The 23,727-nt window shown below is 38.8% G+C and overlaps 1 protein-coding gene and 1 long non-coding RNA gene across 5 annotated transcripts in view; both read left to right on the top strand.

Moving 5' to 3' along the window:
• Positions 1 to 7,991: 7,991 nt before the first annotated feature.
• rasal2 (RAS protein activator like 2) overlaps positions 7,992 to 23,727 on the top strand; it is an 85,614-nt gene continuing 69,878 nt past the window's right edge. For 2 of the 4 annotated variants that reach the window (XM_083541635.1, XM_083541634.1), the window contains exon 1: positions 7,994 to 8,920. In XM_083541635.1, the coding sequence (XP_083397761.1) occupies positions 8,794 to 8,920 (127 nt within the window). In that variant the 5' untranslated portion in view covers positions 7,994 to 8,793. Of the gene's footprint in view, positions 8,921 to 23,727 lie in introns of all 4 variants that reach the window. The other 2 variants (XM_083541637.1, XM_083541636.1) reach the window with 2 other exon arrangements.
• Positions 12,825 to 15,412, top strand: LOC310726419. The gene is made up of 2 exons (XR_014533754.1): positions 12,825 to 13,605; positions 15,217 to 15,412. It is a non-coding gene; the product is annotated as an uncharacterized lncRNA (long non-coding RNA).

Genomic DNA, 23,727 nt, shown 5'->3' with positions numbered 1-23,727 from the left:
ACATTAGAATTTCCTACCATTTGATAAACATCTCGTTCCATGACTATGAATGACTGTTTCATGACACATGTCATGAAAGATATTACTCGGCTTCATGATTAAATATTATTGTTTCAAAGTGTGTTGGTTTGGACATTATATGTGTGTGAATTGGTTTTTAAAAAATTTTCCAGAAAAGAGGAAATAAGATAAGCTAACATATATCACCAGGTTCAAATAAGTTGGGACGCTATGTAAAATCTAAATAAAAAAAGAATGCAATGATTTGCAAATCTCTTAAACCCATATTTTATTCACAATAGAACATAGAAAACAAATCAAATGGTTGACTAAGGAAATGTTAAATTTCTCCTCAGTTTCTGCCGTGTTCCAACATTTTTTACACATGTTGCAGCTTTTAAAATGGTAAATGTCCTCAATTTAAACATGTGATGTTTTCTATGTTGTATATCTTAGGATATTAATATGTGCAGAAAGTCTTACACTGGTCCTGTTTATTCACTCATTCACATACCAGGGTTTTCATCCACAAATATCCTGTCTGATGTCACTGAAAATAAACATGATCCAATATTAGTACAAGCCCTGCATACTGAGACTCAATACTTTAGAATTAGAATCGTGTTTCACAGCATTTTACATCAGCTAGACCTCCCAGGTACTAATTTACACTTTGGGTTCTAGAATTACATGAATGAAGGATGCTGGGGTGTAGTGCTTTAATTGTTGGTTCTGGTCGTCCTTCTTACAAACATATTCAGCATGTTATTTATTCAGCAGCTCTAAGCCTGTCTCAGGGCAGCATTCAGAGGAATGGAGCCAGTAATTAGAAGAGAGGAATAAAAAGTGAAACAGAGGGAGTGTGTGACATCAGCCTTGAATTCTAGTGTAATTAAAAGCCAAAATTTCGTCTGAGTGATCGTGATGCAAAAAAACACTGTGAAACACTGTGTAAAAAGGGGAATTTTCTATTTCTAAACAGCTTGAAAGTTTCATCTATGTTCTGGCTTTTATTCAGTGTTTTTAAACCAAATATGTTCACACATATCGTTGTGTTACATGCTAGGGCTTCAGTGAATAAAACAGGTCCTTGCTTGTCTACAGTATAGACAGATAAAACAGAATACAGTATAATGAGTCTTAAATTTGAGAGACTAAACCAGAACTGAAAGATAAAACACAGTTTTTTCATCATATATATTACATAAGCAAGGTAAGTCTAGGGCCTATAGTTGTCCTTGTCTAAGCACAGATGTTTTAAGAAAGCAGTCCAGTGAGCTGAAACGGGCTCTGACAGCTCCATCGATGGACACTGACTGGTTGAACCTAAATGATGAAAACAACGGAATATTGTTGCTGCTTCTAACTAACACTGAGGCACAAAGGATGTCTCATCTGGTCTGAGATGACTATCGAATCTTATCAAATAACTTTTTCATATGAATCTAGTTTAAAGAAGCATCTTTAGAGACATTTAAATGGTTAATATTAAATTAAATGTATTTGAATGATTGAGAGTGAAATATATGTGTTCATATGAAACATGGTGCTCAGAAGCGTGTGCTTGGCACATTCTTTCCTTGCATTTCTCCATGGCCCTCTCCTTGTCGCCACCTGCACATTAGTTTACAATAATTACAGGCCTGCAAGTTCACATCCTCTGCTATGTTCCTATCAAACTGTCTGCTATTGGAAACTCAATTACACCTAACATTTCATTCTGTGCTACAAAAAGGACTTTTACCAATTACAGTGGTAACTGTGGGAACATTGCTATGAGTTGGCAATTGTATGAAGATTCTTCTGTTTTTAGCTATTCATTCAGATTTTCATTTGGGTAGCGTTCATATTACATTTTTAAACCTAATTGTCAAGATATAATCTTTAATTCATGGAAAGAAGTTTGTGGGCAAGAGGGAAATATTTATTTTTTGGTTTTGTAGGTGGCCTGTGTCCTATGTGAGCAACTAACATCAACTTCTTTCGAAAATCACTAATTCTATTTATGTTTTTCTACCTGTTCCCTCTGTGAAGCATTGCTACAGAGCTGGTTCTAGATATTCAGGTGTAGATTTAAACTATTAGCAATGGCAAGGAAAAATATCTTCCTAAGTGAGGAGGGAAGAAATAGGAAACAATAGATGAACTCATCCTCTTCTCTGTTACATTTCTTTCATGATAGAGACATACAGCTAGGAGCCTTTTGCTACCGTTTATTCTGCACTCACCCAAAAGCATGACTCATCTGTCTATGGACACTTTTTTTGTTTTACAATTCAACGTTGCCCCCTGCTGGAAAATCTGAGCTTTTTCCAAAACATAGGAAAAATACATAGATTTACATAATAATATTAGGAATTTAAATTTCTCATTGAAATGAACAGGCTAGTACGAGTGTGATGGTTATAAATATCTTTACAGACGGAGTAAAAATTGATTAAATGTTTGAGCTTGTGTGGGGATTTCTGTGTGGTCAGGTGTGGCAACATCACATGGCTATGAATTATACACAATAGCAACCACAAAGGCATTTTAGGCATACATGACACATCTTGAAACTGCTTTTACTGATATTACTAGAATTATTTTCCATTGCAGATAAGCAGTAAATATTTTATTTAAAGTCTATCCTGATTAACCTAATAGAGCTTTTGGCATAGGTCTGAACTAGACTGCACGACTGAGGAAAAAAAAAATTCAAATAACAAGAATAAAAACAGAAAGATTCATGCTTTTGACTGGAAACTTAAAAAAAATCTAATTTATTATAGCAAAATTTTCATCCAGCACCTTAGCAAGTTAGCATTGCAGATTTGACACAATGGCTGTTAAAATTGTTACAGTTTTTCTCAGTCGCTTTGGAGCGTTTCTCGGATCAGAAATGAAATTCTCAAAACTACTTGTTCAAACTCCACATCATTTAGTCATTTGTGCTCATCATAAGAACATTTCTCGTTGCTTTGATCAAAATGCGAATGCTTTGGTACATTATTTAATCGATTGTGTACAAGTGTCTGCTTTTTTCTACATTATCAGTTGTTTATGTCATGTTGATCAAAATTTATTATACGAGTTTCACCTAAATGGTTTTAATCCCCAAAACATTTAGGCATCAGTTCATTGCATAAGTCAATGAATGCAAAATGGTTAAACCAGTTGTCAAAATTTGTCAAGCTCTTCTTCTTTACAGATCTATTAAACTTTTTGGTAAATGTGTCTTGAATTGATGAATTGTGCAGATAAACCTTGAATGTCACTGATGAAGGGGCGTGTTCACTTTCAGATCAACCAATAATCAACTAGTTCTCTAAAATAGGTCAAGGCTGAATCTCGTGAACCTTTACTGTAATTTGCGAGTGTATATAAAAAGAGCAAAACACAAATTTACAATTGTTGAAAATGGATGAACAACTATGAAACGAACATGGTCGAGAGCCAAAAATAAGGATGCATGCTAGAAGGGTAAGGAGGCAAAATAGAGGAAGAGGAAGAAGAGGCCAGAGACATAGACATATTTCAGATGAAATTAGAGCCACTATTGTGGACCATGTTGTCAATCATGGCCTCACAATGGTATCTCAAGGAAAGATATCTGTTGTGATGTGGATGAAAATCTGTGGACAGCAGACTGGGACGTCAGGGGGTAGAGAGAGAGATTGCAATGTATAGTGTAGCATGTGCATAATGACATTATATTGTAATTCTTTTGTCAGTCCACTAGTAAAGAAAAATAAAAAAGTGTGAATCCTGTCCAGTCTCTTACAATCAATATCCCACATACAGTAATGTGTAAATTTGTGCTGTTGAAATTCATAGTTGCCAATTCATGCATTTTCAACACTTGTAATCCAAAACATACTTTACATCAGGAAATACTAAAATAAAGCATTGTCATTGTTCGTAAACAATGATAAAAGGACTTGTTATTTTGATGGCAATGATATGTTCATTGACACAAATACTTACTTTTGAGAGAATTTCTAAGTATTTTGAGCAAAAAACATGCTTTGCAAGAAATCCAATGTATTGCGCTGTTTGTTCACATTGTTTTGAGAATGCACTTACTGATTTGCAAATCTTAAGGATGATTCGAGAAATGCTCCAAAGCAACTGAGAAAAACTGTAATAGTGAACTATTAAAATGCATTTTTCTTGTCATTTTCTTGTCATCAAAATGTCACAGAAATCTCTATGCAGAGGCTCACTGATTTGTTCCACTACGTAAAATGAGCAACATTTTTGAATGATACTCTTACTGAACTTTTTCAATAGTAATTTATTTAAGAAAAACTTTTTAATTCAAGTTGTCATACAAACATGCAAAAAAAAAAAAAAAGATGCAACAGCAGGTGAAGAGGGATGTGGCGAAAGCCAAGGAAAATGCATATGAGGAGCTGTATGAGAGGTTAAACACTAAGGAAGGAGAAAAGGATTTATACCGATTGGCCAGGCAGAGAAACCAAGCTGGGAAGGATGTTCTGCAAGTTAGAGCAATTAAGGATGGAGATGGAAATGTGTTGACTAGTGAGGAGAGTGTATTGAGAAGATGGAGGATTTTGAGCAGCAGATAAATGAGGAAAATAAGAGAGAGAGAAGGTTGGATGGTGTGGAGATGGTGAAGCAGGAAGTGGATAGGATTAGTAAGGAGGAAGTGAGAGCAGTGATTAAGAGGATGAAGAGTGGAAAGTTGGTAGGGCCAGATGACATACCTGTAGAAGCGTGGGGATGTTTAGGAGAGATGGCAGTGGAGTTTTTAACAAGATTGTTAAACAATATTTTGGAAGGTGAGAGGATGCCTGAGGAATGGAGAAGGAGTGTGCTGGTACCGATCTTTAAGCATAAGGGAGATGCAGACCTGCAGTAACTACAGGGGAATTAAGTTGATTAGTCACACAATTAAGTTATGGGAAAGAGTAGTAGAAGCCAGGCTGAGAGAAAAGGTGACCATCTGTGAGCAACAGTATGGTTTTATGAAGAGGAAGAGCACCACAGATGCCTTATTTGCTTTAAGGATGTTGATGGAGAAGTATAGAGAAGGACAGAAGGAGTTGCATTGTGTGTTTGTGGATTTAGAGAAAGCATATGACAGGGTGGAGAGAGAAGTTGTGGTATTGTATGAGGAAGTCAGGTGTGACAGAGAAGTATGTGAGGGTGGTGCAGGACATGTATGAGGACAGTGTGACCGCAGTGAAGTGTGCAGTAGAATGACAGACTGGTCCAAGGTGGAGGTTGGACTGCATCAAGGATCGGCTCTGAGTTTGCAGTGGTGATGGACAGGTTGACGGACGAGGTCAGACAGGAGTCTCCCTGGACTATGATGTTTGCAGATGATATTGTGATTTGTGGTGAAAGTAGGGAGCAGGTTGAGAAAAGCCTGGAGAGGTGGAGATATGCGCTGGAGAGAAGGGGAATGAAAGTCAGTAGGATTAAGACATAGTACATGTGTGTGAATGAGAGGGAGGTCAGTGGAGTGGTGTGGTTACAGGGAGAAGAGGTGGAGAAGGTGGAGGAGTTCAGGTACCTGGGGTCAACAGTGCAAAGTAACGGAGAGTGTGTGAAGAGAAGAAAAAAAGGCAGGCAGGGTGGAGTGGGTGGAGAAGAGTGGCAGAAGTGATTTGTGATAGAAGAGTATCTGCAAGAGTGAAAGGGAAAGTTTATAGGACTGTGGTGAGACCTGCGATGTTGTATGGATTAGAGACAGTGGCATTGAGTAAAAGACAGGAGGTGGAGCTGGAGGTAGCAGAGCTAAAGATGTTGAGGTTTTCGTTGGGAAGAGACGACGATAGACAGGATTAAAAACAAGTTTATTAGAGGGACAGCGCATGTGGGACGTTTTGGAGACAAGGTGAGGAAGGCGAGATTGAGATGGTTTGGACATGTGCAGAGGAGGGACATGGGGTATATCAGTAGGAGAATGCTGTGGATGGAGCCACCAGGAAGGAGGAAAAGAGGAAAGCCAAAAAGGAGGTTTATGGATGTGGTGAAGGAAGACATGCAGATAGTTGGTTTAAAAGAGGCAGATTTAGAGGACAGGGGAGTATGGAGACGGATAATCCACTGTGGTGACCCCTAATGGGAGAAGCCGAAAGAAGAAGAAGAAGAAGAAGAAGAAGAAGACTGTTTTGGACACATAATATGAATTATTTTATTAGTCATGACAATTTGTATTTATTTTGGAGAAGACAACGACAAGCCAGTTAGTGCAAGTTTCCATTCACTAATATTTTTGTTTAACAGCTACAGCAAGTTTGTTGTTAGTAGTGCATAATGAAGGGCATTCCTCTTGTACTAAAAGATTAACTAAGTAAAAGTGCATATGTACTTACCTTGAATTGTACTTACGTATCACAAGTAAAAGTACTGATCTATTTGAATTATGCAGTTAAATGTTCCTTTCTCCTGAACATTATATCTTAATAAGGAAAGAGTTTTTCAATTTTTACAAACAATGAGGCTCCAGAACTGCTCTGATAAAAAACATGGGTTTATAAATTCACTTGAGCTGTAATGCAGGTAATCTTTAACACATTGAGGGTGAGCTGTAACGCAGGTGAGCAGTAAAGCAGGTGAGCTGTAACTCATGTAAGCAGTAATGCAGATGAAGGTGAGCTGTAATTCAGGAGAAGGTGAGCTGTAACGCATGTGAGCAGTAATGCAGGTGAGCTGTAACTCATGTAAGCAGTAATGCAGATGAAGGTGAGCTGTAATGCAGGAGAAGGTGAGCTGTAATGCAGGTGAGCAGTAATGCAGGAGAAGGTGAGCTGTAACGCATGTGAGCAGTAATGCAGGTGAAGGTGAGCAGTAAAGCAGGTGACCTGTAATGCTGGTGAAGGTGAGCAGTAACGCAGGTGAAGGTGAGCAGTAACGCAGGAGAAGGTGAGCTGTAATGCAGGAGAAGGTGAGCAGTAATGCAGGTGAGGGTGTGCTGTAATGCAGGAGAAGGTGAGCAGTAATGCAGGTGAGAGTGAGCAGTAATGCAGGTGAGGGTGCGGTGTAATGCAGGAGAAGGTGAGCAGTAATGCAGGTGAGGGTGCGCTGTAATGCAGGAGAATTTGAGCAGTAATGCAGGTGAGGGTGCGCTGTAATGCAGGTGAGAGTGAGCAGTAATGCAGGTGAGGGTGTGCTGTAATGCAGGAGAAGGTGAGCAGTAATGCAGGTGAGAGTGAGCAGTAATGCAGGTGAGGGTGCGGTGTAATGCAGGAGAAGGTGAGCAGTAATGCAGGTGAGGGTGCGCTGTAATGCAGGAGAATTTGAGCAGTAATGCAGGTGAGGGTGCGCTGTAATGCAGGTGAGAGTGAGCAGTAATGCAGGTGAGGGTGCGCTGTAACGCAGGTGAGCTGTAACGAAGGTGAGCAGTCGTTGTTCATCCTTTGCATACAGGTTTAAAATCAAATCCTCCAACACGCTGTTTATATAAACCTTGCTATCATTCTAATATCATCAATTAACAGAACTATAATAATATATATAACTTTAACCATAACTATAACTATATATAACTAATATATATATATATATATATATATATATATATATATATATATATATATAGTGAGGAAAATAAGTATTTGAACACCCTGCTATTTTGCAAGTTCTCCCACTTAGAAATCATGAAGGGGTCTGAAATTGTCATCGTAGGTGCATGTCCACTGTGAGAGACATAATCTAAAAAATTTTGAGCAGTGTTGAGCAGTGAAGATGAGATTATTTCAGAATTGTTCAATTGTTTATAAATTGTTCTCTCATTTTGATCGCCAGTGTGTGTGTGTGTGTGTGTGTGTGTGTGTGTGTGTGTGTTTTAGCCAGCAGGTGTCTCAGTCCTTAATAAACATATAGTTGTTAGTTTTTTAGAGCGGTCGGTTTAACAAATATTTTAAATTCAGAATAATTACATTTGAGTTTTAGCCCACGATATTCTTTAAACAACAAAAGTATTAAAACATTCGCTCCTTTCCAACGCACTGCTCTTTGTCCTGAAACGCGTGTGTGTGTGTGTGTGTGTGTGTGTGTGTGTGTGTGTTGATCGACTGTTTCGGATATCCTCTAATCGCCCCTGAATCCCGGGGCACCGCCATGAGATCGAGCTGGAAAGCGGACTGGCGTTTTTAAACCGGGGAAGAGCTGAAGAAGTAGCTGAGAGTCACGGATGTGAAATAACATGAACATCTTGAAACGCAGCCGCAAAACATCGACGGTTTCAAAATAGCCGCATGGACGGAGAAAAGTCGTGTGTTGGACATTGGAGGAGAAGCGGCTGAGGAAAGCGCTGATTTGTGAAAGCCGTGGAAGCGCTTCGAGCTCATCACTATCGCACAAACGGAGCGGAAAAAACTTTGAAAGGAAAAGTTTTGCCGTTTTGCTTCGATTATGAATTGCAGGCACTCGGTCTGAGTAAATGTAAGATCGGATTACTACGTTTGAAAACAATGTTATTTTTAGGCGAAATGAATAATTATTCTTTTTGTCTAGCAGCAGTTCCTCTGTAGCCTCTCGGAGCAGATCCTGTACACAGCGAGTCTCTTTCTTCTTCCACTGATCAGATCAGTACAACACTAAGGAGGTTACAATGCTGGGGAAACTTCTAGGTAGCGGTCGGACACGGTAAACGCCGCCTCGGGTGGGTTTGTTAGTTAAACACATCAAAATCTTTGTCTGTTGATGTTCCATCTTGGTGCTACTTTATAAACCGGATGGTCGCACAGTCTGGCTAACTGCTAGCTCCAGAACTCCCATGGTAAATAAACCCCAGCCGGTGCTGACGGGAGTTTAATCCGCGTTGGGAGTAGATCCGGCATGGAGACTGACTCGATGACCGGAGACGTGGACTCTGTTCAGGGAGTCCCCTTTTCTGTGGACCCGGTGCTCGACGGCATTTTGATGGACTCCTTTTGCCAGCAACAAGGATGGATGCGCGTTTATGGTAAGTTTTATACACGGTTACCTCAACCTTCATCCACGTTACATGAAGCACGAGTACAAGACATGACTTGTTTTTTTTTTACCCAGTAAGAGATGTGTCCAGTCCCATATCACTGAGCCCAGTAGAGTAAACAAAACAACATGTAACTCCTTCCCCATGAACATCATCAGAAGACCTCGATTATAGATTCTTTCTAAGATTTCTACTTTAAATGTTTAATCCATAATATTATATAATCTTTCTTATTAGGAGTTTAGTTGGGTGTAAGAGGATTCTTTCAAGGAGTTCATGTGAGGAGAACTTGCAAAAAAACATGTCTTGCTCCCGGATCACATGCTGGTGATGTGCTCGTCTATATCGTGTTATTAAACAAGACCATGTTATAGGAAAGTGCTGCAGGGTCTGGCCAACACTGGGCTTCGACAACATTTAGATCCAGGGATTATCGTTTCATTTTTATTGAAGTGACACCTATATGTCAACCTCTTCACTAATTTATCTTTTCACGTGTTGGGTAATACGGGGAATAAAACAAGTAACTATTCACTACAGTTTTTTTTAATTGAATGTTGATGGAGCTCTTAAAATATCAGCCACTAACTGATACTGATCCAGAATTTTACCTCAAACAAAACTGCTGTTTGCATTCATTGTCAAGAATTGTGGAACATCAGAAGCAGGTTCTGCCCAAATGTAAATGTAAATCTGCTCTGATCCTGAGCCAGGATTTCAAGCCTGTATTGGCAGTATTGCCCTAATGACTATACACTATACACATATGTTTTAATAATCTTCATGACTATAGCATGTGGATAGACATATTATGTAAAGTAATAAAAATCTGGTTTTGGACACCTAAAAACACTCAGTCTGTGTTTAGTTCGATCTCCTAATCCGGTATACTGGAGGAAAAAAGGCTGGGTTCATGTTATCATCAGGACAACAGTGGTCTACCTATTTATATGGAAGTTTTGAAGGCATTCTTAATAATTCAATTCAATTCAATTCAATTCATTTTTATTTGTATAGCGCTTTTAACAATGAACATTGTCTCAAAGCAGCTTTACACAGATAATGCGGTGATTAAAAATGAATATGTTCTTTATGAGTAAGTTTGTCCCTGATGAGCAAGCCGGTGGCGACTGGCGACTGTGGCAAGGAAAAACTCCCCGAGATGGCATAAGGAAGAAACCTTGAGAGGAACCAGACTCAAGAGGGAACCCATCCTCATCTGGGTTACACCGAATGTCCATTTGTGGCGGGTATACAATGTTGCGGGGTACAGTGATGATGATCAAAAGCGAAGTGTATTTCTGAGTCAGTGTAGGAGACTGTTGACATCAACTACAGTCCAATCCAGGCAGGCCTGGATGAAGTGGGAAGATCCACGGGGGGAGAGGGGCAGGAACAGTGGTCACTGGAGCCTCTGGAGGCTCCAGGCTCAATAATGCCAGATATGTGTTACAGTCGCTCCCTAAATTTAAAATGGCTTTATATTAACTTGCTTCCTCATGTCACTGAATACTTCTCTTTGTATTTTCAGCTCCATTGTGCTGTTATAACAACACAATAATTATATAACTAATATACTGTTGTGTTAGTGGGATATTATTCTCTTTTAAAGTTCAGTGCTGACTGAAACTGGTGCAGCAACGAGACAAGGATTACTCATAACCAGATCATACCAGTGATTATAACCTCTTCCATGTTTGTTTAGCTTTGTTTGCTAATGCTTCTCAGTGAAAAGACCCAGTCAGTATAAATTGTTTTAGGAGCAAGATTTTCATACAGGAAGCCAAATAAATTGAAGATGTTTATCTAGACCATAATGTTCTTGGGGGGGAGGGGGGTGAATGTCATGGAATGTTTGTTTCTATTTATAGTCCTATTTGTTGTACTTGGGAAAAAGAGAGAACAACTTGAGCGTTTATTAGGATTCTGTGTTTTTCTCAGATATTGGGTTTTAATCAATCACCTTGTGTTTATAATTATTAGTGCATTGGGCAACTGCAAATGGAGTGTTGTCTTAAAGGAAGAGGCAAAAGAACCTAAGCTTGAACGTGTGCTCAAAAGCCTGCTGTTCAGTTTAGGATCTTTTCGAGTTCTTGGCACATTCACAGCCCTAGCTGTGTTAAAAGCATGGGCTTGTGTTCATCTGGTGGGTGAAGGTGAATGCCTCTCTGTCCAAAGCTACAGGAACCTTAGTGCTGTGTTTACACCATCATTGCTCAGATGTGTTTGGTCTTACTGAGTAAGCTAAGAGAGCAATGAGGGAGAAAATTTGGTTTGGCACTATAGTGAATTGTGTGTTTGTGTAAAACTTCTGCCCTGTAATCTCTCAAAATAAGTCTTTTTCTATTCCCACCACCTTCTTTTTCTCATCTTTTCCTCCTGTTCCTCAGTTCAATGAAAGTGCTATAATCCAGGATTGGAGTTATTAGATAAGCAGCCCATTCTGTGAATGACCTCAGTCGGCAGGCACCAATGTCATTGCGTTCCAGAGCTGAAATAACTCAATAAGGCCCGTCCTGCAACTCTCTAATGCTTCCTTTCCTCTTTTGTATCTATTTTCTCACTTAGGAAAAGCATGACCCACCTCTTGGCTCATCTTGTCAACATGACTCATAGGAAGTCATACAGACATGCAAGAGGACTGTCTTTTTTCCATCCTTGGAATTATTTTTTTTGCTCCTAACTTGATTCTTTGGTTGCCACTGTTGCTAGTAGACGAGTGCTTCACATATAAAAACTATAAAAACATTGCTTCTGAAACAAGTGGTTAGAAAGAACAATTTTTAAACACCTTCTCCTTAATCACCAAAACTGTTTCTTTTTTCAGCCTAATAAACACCGTATGGATTAGGTTCCTTAAACCAGCATTGCACGTTAGTCTGAATTGCATGTTATTCTGGCGAAGCTTTTTAAAGGTTGATAAGAAAGGATTAAGGTAGCATGGCAATGCTGTTGTGGTTAAATACAGTAAATTAGCTACAGATATAAATGTGTAGATGTGTTTGGGATCCTCCACAACTCCGGCCAGGATTAAGCGTTTACTAAAAATGTATCATGGTTCAGGGATGAGGGAAGGGTATGTCTTCTGGGTGTCTTTTTTGTACAAGTGACCATCCAACAGATGATAGTTATAATGATTATCTGTTATCTCAACCCCACTGAGCACTGAATTCAATTTATCAAGGAAACATTTTCATTCTGATTTTACACTATTTTAAGTCAGCTGATAATCTGCAAAGGCGTATTGTTGTGAGGCCTCAAGCACCAAGTTGTTTGCCTTGAGATGGCCTGATTGTAGTCACAAGAACTTCACATGGTCTCAAACCAAGTTTAGATCTGTTTTCACTTCCAAATCCAAACTCAAACATGCCTTTGTGTTTTTCTTTTTCAACAGAGTGTGGTGACTCTAAGCTGGGTAACTTTTTATATAGAGTAAATTGTATTTAATTTATCACAGAAACATAAAGCTTTTGCTTTTGAACAATTTAATGTTTTATTTAAGCAAGTATTTTGCAGTGAAAAACATATATTTGTCTTTGACCAACATGTACCTCCTACACATTTTTAATTAACACATTGCTTGAAGTTAAGTCAAGAAGTCCAGAAGCTTTTATTGTCATTTTAACCATATATATAGCTGAAATGAGACGTTTCTCCACAACCCTGGTGCTACATAAAACAACATAGAGCTACATCACACAACATAGAGCTAGATAGAGAACACAGAGCTAAGGAATAAAGTAAGTGGTCCTGGCCACATAAAGTGCATCGTGTGCAACCTAGTGCAAACAGTGCAGATATGTGTTATAACAGTACAATGTGCAAAAAGAGAAATATAACCAAGTGTAAATGAAAATATAAAGACAAAATATTGTGCAGAACAGCATGTGCATTGCTACACACTCGTAAATAAAGTGAATAGCATGGGCTGAGCACACAGACCTGAGGGGCCCCAGTGCTCAGTGTGCTGGTGCTGGAGATGGTGGTGCCCGATCGAGACTGAGCTGTCAGGAAGTCCAGGATCCAGTTGCAGATGGAGATGTTAAGGCCCAGTAGGCTCAGCTTCTCAATCAGGTGCTGAGGGATGATTGTGTTAAATGCCGAATTGAAGTCTAAGTACAGCATTTGTACATATGTGTCCTTATTGTACAGGTGGGTGAGGGCCAGAAGAAGGGTTGTGGTGATGGCATCTTCCATGGAACAGTTTAGACGATACACATAGGTTCCAAAATGATGGCCCAAGGGTTCAGGTGTTAGTTAAATACATGCAAGCCCTCAACTTTTCAATCCCAATTTCTGATCATTCATTTAACTTCATTATTCTTCTCTACATACTACAGGGTTATTGTTTTGGGAACACATTTGTCTAGTCTCAAAGGTTAAAATAAGGCTTTTATTAATATTTGTTATTATATATATATATATATATATATGTTATTTCTACCTATAAATACAATTAACAATTCACAAGTAAGATTTTTAGGCTTTTGGATTAGATTCTGTAAAAATTCGAACATTCTGTGTGGGTTTAATTGCATGTGTGATTTTGTGTTGCATATTGTATCTACAGTAAACCTGTACCCTGGAATTTGCATTTATGAATATCTGTAATGTGATCAGTAATTAAATTTGGCTGTTTTTTAGCTAATGGTGCTGTGCAGTTCATACATACAGTGAGGAAAATAAGTATTTGAACACCCTGCTATTTTGCAAGTTCTTCCACTTAGAAATCATGGAGGGGTCTGAAATTGTCATCGTAGGTGCATGTCCACTGTGAGAGACATAATCTAAAAAAAAAAAAATCCAGAAATTACAATATATGATTTTTAAACTATTTATTTGTATGATACAGCTGCAAATAAGTATTTGAACACCTGTCTATCAGCTAGAATTCTGACCTTCAAAGACCTGTTAGTCTGCCTTTAAAATGTCCACCTCCACTACATTTATTATCCTAGATTAGATGCACCTGTTTGAGGTCGTTAGCTGCATAAAGACACCTGTCCACCCCATACAATCAGTAAGAATCCAACTACTAACATGGCCAAGACCAAAGAGCTGTCCAAAGACATTAGAGACAAAATTGTACACCTCCACAAGGCTGGAAAGGGCTATGGGGAAATTGCCAAGCAGCTTGGTAAAAAAAGGTCCACTGTTGGAGCAATCATTAGAAAATGGAAGAAGCTAAACATGACTGTCAATCTCCCTCGGACTGGGGCTCCATACAAGATCTCACCTCGTGGGGTCTCAAGGATCCTAAGGAAGGTGAGAAATCAGCCCAGAACTACACGGGAGGAGCTGGTCAATGACCTGAAAAGAGCTGGGACCACCGTTTCCAAGGTTACTGTTGGTAATACACTAAGACGTCATGGTTTGAAATCATGCATGGCACGGAAGGTTCCCCTGCTTAAACCAGCACATGTCCAGGCACGTCTTAAGTTTGCCAATGACCATTTGGATGATCCAGAGGAGTCATGGGAGAAAGTCATGTGGTCAGATGAGACCAAAATAGAACTTTTGGGTCATAATTCCACTAAACGTGTTTGGAGGAAGAAGAATGATGAGTACCATTCCAAGAACACCATCCCTACTGTGAAGCATGGGGGTGGTAGCATCATGCTTTGGGTGTGTTTTTCTGCACATGGGACAGGGCGACTGCACTGTATTAAGGGGAGGATGACCGAGGCCCTGTATTGCGAGATTTTGGGGAACAACCTTCTTCCCCTTAGTTAGAGCATTGAAGATGGGTCGAGGCTGGGTCTTTCAACATGACAATAACCCAAAGCACACTGCCAGGATAACCAAGGAGTGGCTCTGTAAGAAGCATATCAAGGTTCTGGCGTGGCCTAGCCAGTCTCCAGACCTAAACCCAATAGAGAATCTTTGGAGGAAGCTCAAACTCCGTGTTTCTCAGCGACAGGCCAGAAACCTGACTGATCTAGAGAAGATCTGTGTGGAGGAGTGGGCCAAAATCCCTCCTGCAGTGTGTGCAAACCTGGTGAAAAACTACAGGTAACGTTTGACCTCTGTAATTGCAAACAAAGGCTACTGTACCAAATATTAACATTGACTTTCTCAGGTGTTCAAATACTTATTTGCAGCTGTATCATACAAATAAATAGTTTAAAAATCATATATTGTAATTTCTGGATTTTTTTTTTAGATTATGTCTCTCACAGTGGACATGCACCTACGATGACAATTTCAGACCCCTCCATTATTTCTAAGTGGGAGAACTTGCTAAATAGCAGGGTGTTCAAATACTTTTTTTCCTCACTGTATAGTTTTTTTAATTGAGGTTAAATACATTTTTATGTGCTCAAAGTAAAATTGATTATTGATCAAATGTTGATTAAGTTCAAGTCTTCACATGACCCTATTATGTGTATCTCTTTTTAAGGGCTACTTTCACATGCAGCCTAATAATCTGTCAATAATTTGACTAGTGCACAGTCTGAATAAAACTATTCATGTATACACCTCCATAAGAATAGAGTGAATTGATTGAGGCCAGGCTGTATGAAATTTCAGTATGAAACGGTCCAGTATAGTTTCCAAACACTATACTAATACTGGATATTAGATTCTCTTTGCTTTTTAAAGCTTCAAACCTTCAGGGTATTGATTTCACAAAATGTAAAAAAAACAACAACAACAAAAAAAACCCCCAAGATTCCGGTCCACATAGGCATGATTACATTATGCAGTTCTAAGAGATTTTTAACAGGCACTTTCATGCTGTGAATCTCTGGTTCTAAAACATCACACAGATGTTCTTTTGGATTTGGATCTGATGGCTGAAAAGGCCACAAAAGGACAACAAACTCATTGTCATGTTCCAGTCTCTGTTGATTTTTGCTTCGTGACGTAGTGCATTATCATGCTGGAATTAGCTGTTAGAAGATGTTAAATTGTGTACATGAAGAGAGATGCAAGTTTTTGAACAATACTTAAAAACTCTGTGGCATTCAAGTCATGATTGCTTGGTATTAACAGGCCAATGTGACAATAAAATATTTCCCAGACGTATTGAGGCCAACACCTTCGGGATGAATATGGACACTGACTGTACTCCAGTCCTCACTGCCTGGCTCTTACCTAACACCCTTGTGGCTGAATGAGTACAAATATCCACAAGCATGATGTTAAAAAATTAGTAGATTTCACTTGACAGTACGGCAGTAAAGTGCAAGCATGGTGAGAGATCATAGATTAGTGTATGTGTGCACATGTGTGGCTTGTCTCCACTTGCCTCATGCTGGAAAGCAGCAGGCCGCATTGTGGAAGAGATGTTCGGTAGCATATTTGTTGCTATGAGATGTGAGGAGTCAAGTGGATTTCATTTTAATTGGTTGTAGGTTAAGAATTGTTTATTACAGTGTGCTTTACTGATGTGGTGTCTTTGTAAAAACAGACAGAAAAGAAGAAAGTGACAGGCTGTTTAGAGGCACAGAACTTCTGTACTGTTGTACAGAATTTCACTAGGTAACCATATTGTACAATTATTTTCCTGTAAAATAGTCTAATTGTAAGAGTCACCCCATGTTTTTAAACAGGAAACGTCTCACTGCTGTGGTGAGGTGAAGGTCACATATCTTACTGGACTTCTGGTGCCCTCTTGTCTGTTATCAGGGGTGTGTAGTAAGCAAATTTAGAACAGAGCTCTGCAGGACACACACACACGCCTGGTCTCACACATCCTTTTCCCATCCCATTCTGACGTGACTGGAGAGGACATACAAAACACAAAGGATCATCATCCACTTTCAGGAAAAATGAAGCCCCTTCCTGCGGTTCCTCTCAGAATTTCTCTTTGTTGTAAATATGAAAGTATTTTAATATTCTATAGTGGGGTTTTACACTCTGATCTGGTTCTTTTATCTGATTCCTCTTCATTGGGAAATGTGGAACAAACTACTTTGCTTGAACATATATTTTATATAAAGCTTGTTGCTTTGGCCTTGCTGTGAAAGGAAATAAAGAGTCCAGTGTGTCCCTCCCTTTGCCTCTGTGTAGACCTGAAGGCCTCTGCATTGTTGGGGTGGCAGGATTTCCTTGGTTGATTAAAACAAGAGTTGTTTAAAAATACACTCCCACCTATTTTGGGGGAGGAGGGTTGCCAGTGTTAATAGGAAACACACATGGTGCATTTTGCTTATTTTCTGTCCATATTACATGATCAGCCATGTAATTCATAGCAGGTCATCTTAGTTGTGCTGGTAACTGCATGTGGGTTTGGATCAGGAAACCTATGTGTCTTATCTAAAAGATAAAATTATTGAAATAATTAATTTGATTAATTATTTAGTTAATTCCCTAATGCAGTCTTTCCATTTTGTTGCTTCATCTGACTTTTTTAAAGTGAGAAGCCATTTACAACTTGCTGAGTGATAGATCTCAGCTAAGAGGTCTTGTTAGTACTCTCTATCTTTCTCTCTCTCTTTCCCTATGTTTTTGTTTCTCTCCATCTCTTTCTCTATTTTCTGCCAGGCGAAATTACAAGAGCTGCTTATATTGAGTTGTTATGTATGCGCTTATTCCTCTTGGCTTTCTTATCACTGCTAAATGCAGATGCTGGCAAAGTTAACTGGCAACAGTCTATATTTCATTTTTCCTACAATTAGCTTAGCTAATCAGAAACCCTTGCTTGAATAAAAAAGTGAGAGTGCTTTATTTTAGTTTATTCTATTATTTTGAAACATTGAATCAAAGTTCATTTGATTTATATTAGAGGTATCGAATATTCAGAAGAGGTAAAAAAAAGATGTGAAAGCACCGACATCTGAAGATTAATGCTGGGAAATGGTTATTAAAATGAGACGGTCTATGAGATATAATCCAGTGCTACATCCAAAAACACACACTTTAATACAAAATGGTTCCACTCCATAGTGGCATTGTGTTTACACATACTGTATATTGTAGTTTGATTGTTAAAACAGGTGTGGTTTATCCTCTTTGGTGTTTTATTGGGGTTCAGTAGTATGTTGTTTAATATGTGTGTGTTTCAGGCACTTCTTATAGATTAATCATACTGAAACACAACAAAAGTGACCATTAGCCAGTCATGCTTTAGAACCTGTGGGTAGATGATTTTCTTATTGTCCCTGAGCACTAGGGCTGGAACTATTTTAGTCCTGCAGATGAGCTCAGGGGCTTTTTGTTTTTAATGACCAATTTCACACCCAGCTCCTGGGCTGCAGCTGTAACAAGGTGTTAATTGCTACAGTCCAGACACAGTTCCTCCTGAGGTCTCTCAGAGCACCTGGAACATTCTGTATCATAGGAATTCAAGGCCTGTATGCTGTTAAATACAATTCTAACCTATTAGGATAACTGAATTCACAATAAGTAAAAAGCAATCCACTTTAGCTTTAATAAAGGTGATATAATACACGTTACCCTTTTGTAGTTTATGAAATAAAATAGTATGTGACATTTTCAGTTTTAAAAAATCCACTTCTTACATTTATGTTTCTTTAAACATCCCTGTGGCAGATTTTTGTTGCTACCTCTAAGAGGTGTAAAGTGCATGTAAACAGGAAACAGGAGTAAGGAAGTAGCTGTGTGTCCCTTTACTGGTAATCTTACATTTACACACAAAGGCTTCCATTCAGCCTGCTCTCAAGACTAACAAAAAATGATTGTGGTCAATCACATTCACTGGGTTTAGTTAAAAATAACTCAAGGGTGGTAAATATGGCACTTCTAAACAGATTTTTCTCGTGTTTCCTGTATATGTTGTATGTAGTTTTTTGCATGTACCTACTATGTGTTATGAATCAAGATTAAGTTAACATTCCCAGATGCTGATGAAACAGGCATTTAAAAAACATACTGTTCTACCAAATTGACAGCTTGTTGGTTCTAGGATTTGACCACATGGCTTTCAGATCTGTCACTCAAGACCCTAAGTCCTGATTTGAACTGTGTAGGTTAGGGTCAGGGATATTGCAGCATGTACATTTTGCAATTCTTTATCCTGGCTTTATAAAAAAAATGCATATGGTATATACCAAGTGTTTTAAGCTATGTGATATACAACACATACAAGTACAACACAATGTAAGCATTCAGATAAAAATCTATAGTTTTCCTGGAACAGACTGTTTTCAAGCAAGACATGAAGAATGGTGAGTGGAAAGAATTTATAAGGGTATATTTTCCAACTGAATAATCCAGCATGACTGAGACATATGAAATCAGTTGTACATGTACCAGCATATTTTACAAACGTGCCCCTTGATTTGTACTGTATTCATTGTTAATCTGAGGTAGAAAACCAATATATAAGTGCTGAATTTCATCCACTCAACATTATTTACATGCGCCATTGTAACAGCTTTGAGCAATACTGACAAACTGCATCTATATAGACCTTAAGAGCAAAAAAACCCCCAGTGTATTATAAGCTCTTGGTATAAGCTCTACGTAGTCAATGGCCAGTCCTGTTTGAAATTCCCAACAGGAAGATGATCGTGGTCGATAGTGATGATAGTGGTGAGCGCAGTGTGATGTGAATACAAGAGTTTTATTTAGCTCTTTACAGTGGATGTGCATTTGCAAATAATTTAACTTTAACTATGACAGCACTATTTAGAAATCCTATTGCATTTTCCTATAGGAATTAGCTCTACTGTATGTTTATTTGGACTCCTCAAGACCTCTAAAAGTGTGTTGTGATATTTGGCACCAAGACGCTTGTAGCAGAGGTGGAGCTTCCATGGTTCGGATGTGTTTGTCCACCACATCCCACATTTGATTGAATTGAGTGTGTGGAATCTGGAAGCCACATCAGGGTCTTGAACTCTTGTCATGTTTCTCAAACCATCGCTGAACAATGTTTGAAGTGTGACAGGGAACATTATTCTGCTGCCACTGAAGGGGTGTACTGGTCTGCAACAACATTAAAGTAGATCATAGATTATACACCGATCAGGCATAACATTATAACCACCAGCCTAATATTGACTGGTCTGAGGCTACGCAGCCCCATATGCAACAAACTATCAGAACCAGCATTACCGTATTTTCCAGACTATAATCCGCTACTTTTTTCCCACGTTTTGAACCCCACGGCTTAAACAATAGAGCGGCTAATTTATGGATATTTCCTGGGTTTTTCCCGGTTTCACAGGCTTCATGCCAAAAAACTGAGCCCCATAACATTAGACTAATGAAATTGCCGAACAGGTTCAGGTGAACCAATCAAATTCTATATATTTAATTGGGTCCACTCCCACTGAATCGGCCCGCACCACATCATAAATATGGTCATCATATCATTCGTCACGCTGAAAACAACCGGGCATGAAAAAACGCACTTCACCTGTGTTCTGAGCTGCACGGCATCGGGAGAAAAGCTTCACCGATGGTGATTTTTAAATGCACAACGATGCCAAAAGAAAAACTCCAGAGAGAAATTGTTGTAAAAGGAAGGAGGAAGACAGTGAACAATGACTTTCTTGGTAGGCTACTGTTTAGATACTAGTCATGTAACAGACACTGTCTTTCATTAAAGCCTGTGTAAAGTTCATTAGTTTCAGTGTAGACACCTGCGGCTTATAGACAGGTGCGGCTTATTTATGTTCAAAATAAAAATCTTTGTCAAATTCAGTTTGTGCGGCTTATATTTGGGTGCGCTTTATAGGAAATTACTGTAATTTCTTTCAGCAATTTGAGCTACAGTATCTTGTCTGTTGGATTAGACCACACTGCCCAGCCTTCGCTCCCCACGTGCATCAATGATGATCCTTGGCTGCCCACAATGCGCTTGTTAGCCGGTTTTGGTAGCCGTGCCTACCTGGAGCCTAAACAACAGCTAGTTGAAGGCTCACTAACAATACAGTTCCAAAAAGTTACCTTTTTTCTCTCTCCAAACATAGCATCATATTTTAACAATGAAATATATAAGGCTAAATTAAGACCAAAGGAGGATAAGAACTTAAAGCCCGAGTTGACGGGTAGTGTCTGGAGGTTTTTGAGCGTTTGTCGGCTGTAATTTTTTGGTGTGTTCTGCATCACTGTCAGACGGAATGAGCTGTATTTCAGGCGATTCTGCATGTTGTATCAGTGGCAGAGCTCATGGGTGAGTAAGACAACGGCGATTGGTTATTCAGCTTGAGCACACAACAAAAAACTAAACTGATGAGAGCAAACAACAACAGAGTAAAGAGGAAACGCACAGACACTTCTTACTAATTGTAACTTCTTCAATTGTAAATTATTACTAATTTGCAACTTAGCAGACATGACTGAAAAAGCTACACAAATCCGTTAGTAATGACTGTACATTCACAGTTCTACTCCACTGGTTTTCTTCTAAATACAGACTACTGCCTAATACAAACTACTGCTACCTGCTGGTATGGTAAAGTTATGTTCTCTCACGCATTTGCAGAATGTACATGCATGGTTTGGTGTTAGATTCACCTGCCTATTAATTGGCCTAATTTGCAGCGTAATTGACCTATTGCTGATTAATTCAAAATGCCGACAATTGGCCTGGCCAGCCGATAAAAAAATATAAATGCTGTAGATTTTAAATGTGTCCACCTCTGCTAATAATAATTTTTTTATTTAAAATGATGTTGGAGATGCTGCTCCTGATCCAGTCTCCTCCTGAATGAGGTCTTGGAGTCAGGATGTTTAGGATCCAGTCCAGAATCAACAGCCTTTCCAGTCAGGTGCTAAGGAATTAATGTGTTGAATGCTGAGATTGTTGTAAATGCTGAGATTTACACCACAACTTCAGTCTATAAGTGGGACGAGTGTGTTTAGGGCTGCAACTAGTGATTATTTTGATAATCGTTTAATCGGGCAATTATTTTTTTATTTAATCTGAAAAAAAATAATGAATGAGATGTTTTGCATATTATAACTATATAGAAATCTATTTCAGGGTATTGAGGAGTACACGGTAAAGCAATTTGTGTAAATCAACATTTGTATTTTTTTTAATAATAATTGCAGATGGCAAATGAAGTAAAATATTATACAACGTTGTTTGCCAATTTTTGTTTAAAAAAATAAACAGATTTTTTCAGTTGTGTAGTTCACAGATCAGTTGTGAAGATATATGCATCTAGAATACAGGGTTTCAGCGGGTATAAAAAATAGTAAATAGTAGTTTTTAAAAGCTTTAAATTGACTGTTTCTAGGTTTTAAATAATTTTGAACAGATTTTAATTTCTGATTTCTATGTAACGCTAAATCTAATGATCATTAACATACTCCCGCAGCATTTTAGATTTTTTTCGTTTCCTTGGTGTTGCAGTTCTTTCTTTCGCTAGTCCAAGTGTAATTCACAGTATTATGACGCTAAATGAGACCAGCATTCAACAGCCAATCAGCTTTCTGTTATTGCTTGAATCTCTCTTGAATTGTACTACAGACATAAAATAGTTTTCCCCCAGCTATGTGAAAGTGCAAGTTTAGCTAATACTTGACTTGAAAAACAATAATTTAGGTTGTGGTTAAGGCTAACAGTGTCTTTGTGCGTGCTTTTGATGTCATTATATAAAGTTTTAAATGTAATTCTTAATGGTGTTAAAAAGTCATAAATTTGACTTTGTGAAACCTGCAGAAACCATGTTACAGAAGGACAACCATCACTGCAGACTTCCACTGATCTGGGCTTTATGGCAGATTGGCTAGACAGAAGTCTCTCCTCAGTGCAAAACCCATGGCAGCCCACTTGGAGTTTGACAACAGGCACACCGGGAATGACTTTCATACTGTGTGGAAGATTCTCTGGTCTAATGAACCCGAAATTGAACTGTTCAATTGTATTAAACTGCCAATATTTTGAATTTTATGCCCGGAGGAAATCAGGCACCGCTCATCACCTGCCCAAAAAATCCAAAAGTGAAGCATGATGGTATCTGCATCATGCTGTGGGGGAGGTTTTCTCCAGCAGGGACTGGGCAACATAGAACAAACTCTGTGAATGTTCTAAAGTGTCCCAGCAAGAGCCCAGACTAAACCCTATGAAACATCTCGGGATAGACCTAAAAGTGTCTGTTTACCGACAGTAAACAGAACTGCCAAGAAGAATGGTACAAAATCCCCCAATACAGGTGTTCAAAGCTTGTTGCGCCATACACAAAAAGATACGAGACAGTAATTGTTGCCAAAGGTGCTTCTGTAAATACTGAGTAAATTCCACCTCTTAATATCACCACTATCACATTGCAATTATAGAAACCATCAGTACTATACAAAAACGCAATATAATGTGTGGCATTAAAGAGAGAGAGGCATTTCACATATGGAGAGTGAATACCATAAAGCAAGAACCAAACCTCTACACTACAACCTCAACTGTGCACCTACATCATCTGGAGCAGTTCAGAATCAATATTTTTTCTAATAACATGACAAAAACATAATTTTAATAAAATACAACACACTACTCACCAGAGATGCAGACTCATAATTTGCACCGCTCCTCAGAGGCTGTAATACAGTGGTACGCTCATATTCACTGGTCTGGATGTGGTGAACATACCCTTTCCCAGGCTGAGACAAGCTAGCTAGCTTTAGGGTTGGCCGACCTCCTCACGATGTCTAGCTTTTCTTTGAAATGTACTGTCCGAGACCAAATCAATTTCACTTCTTCTGTAGGCATAAAAAGTCTTACTCAGATGTATTAATGTGTACAGTGCGCTACACACGTGTTTTACCAGTCGAACTTGGCTGTAACAGTTTCCCTCTGACCAACCAATCAGAGGACGGAAAAATGCTGACGCTATTCTGGGCCAGCGAGCTGCCCTGTGAGGTGAAGATTAAATATT

This window comes from Silurus aristotelis, assembly GCF_946808225.1.
Source record: "Silurus aristotelis genome assembly, chromosome: 5".
Taxonomy (NCBI): domain Eukaryota; kingdom Metazoa; phylum Chordata; class Actinopteri; order Siluriformes; family Siluridae; genus Silurus; species Silurus aristotelis.
This window is presented reverse-complemented; position numbering and strand designations above follow the sequence as displayed.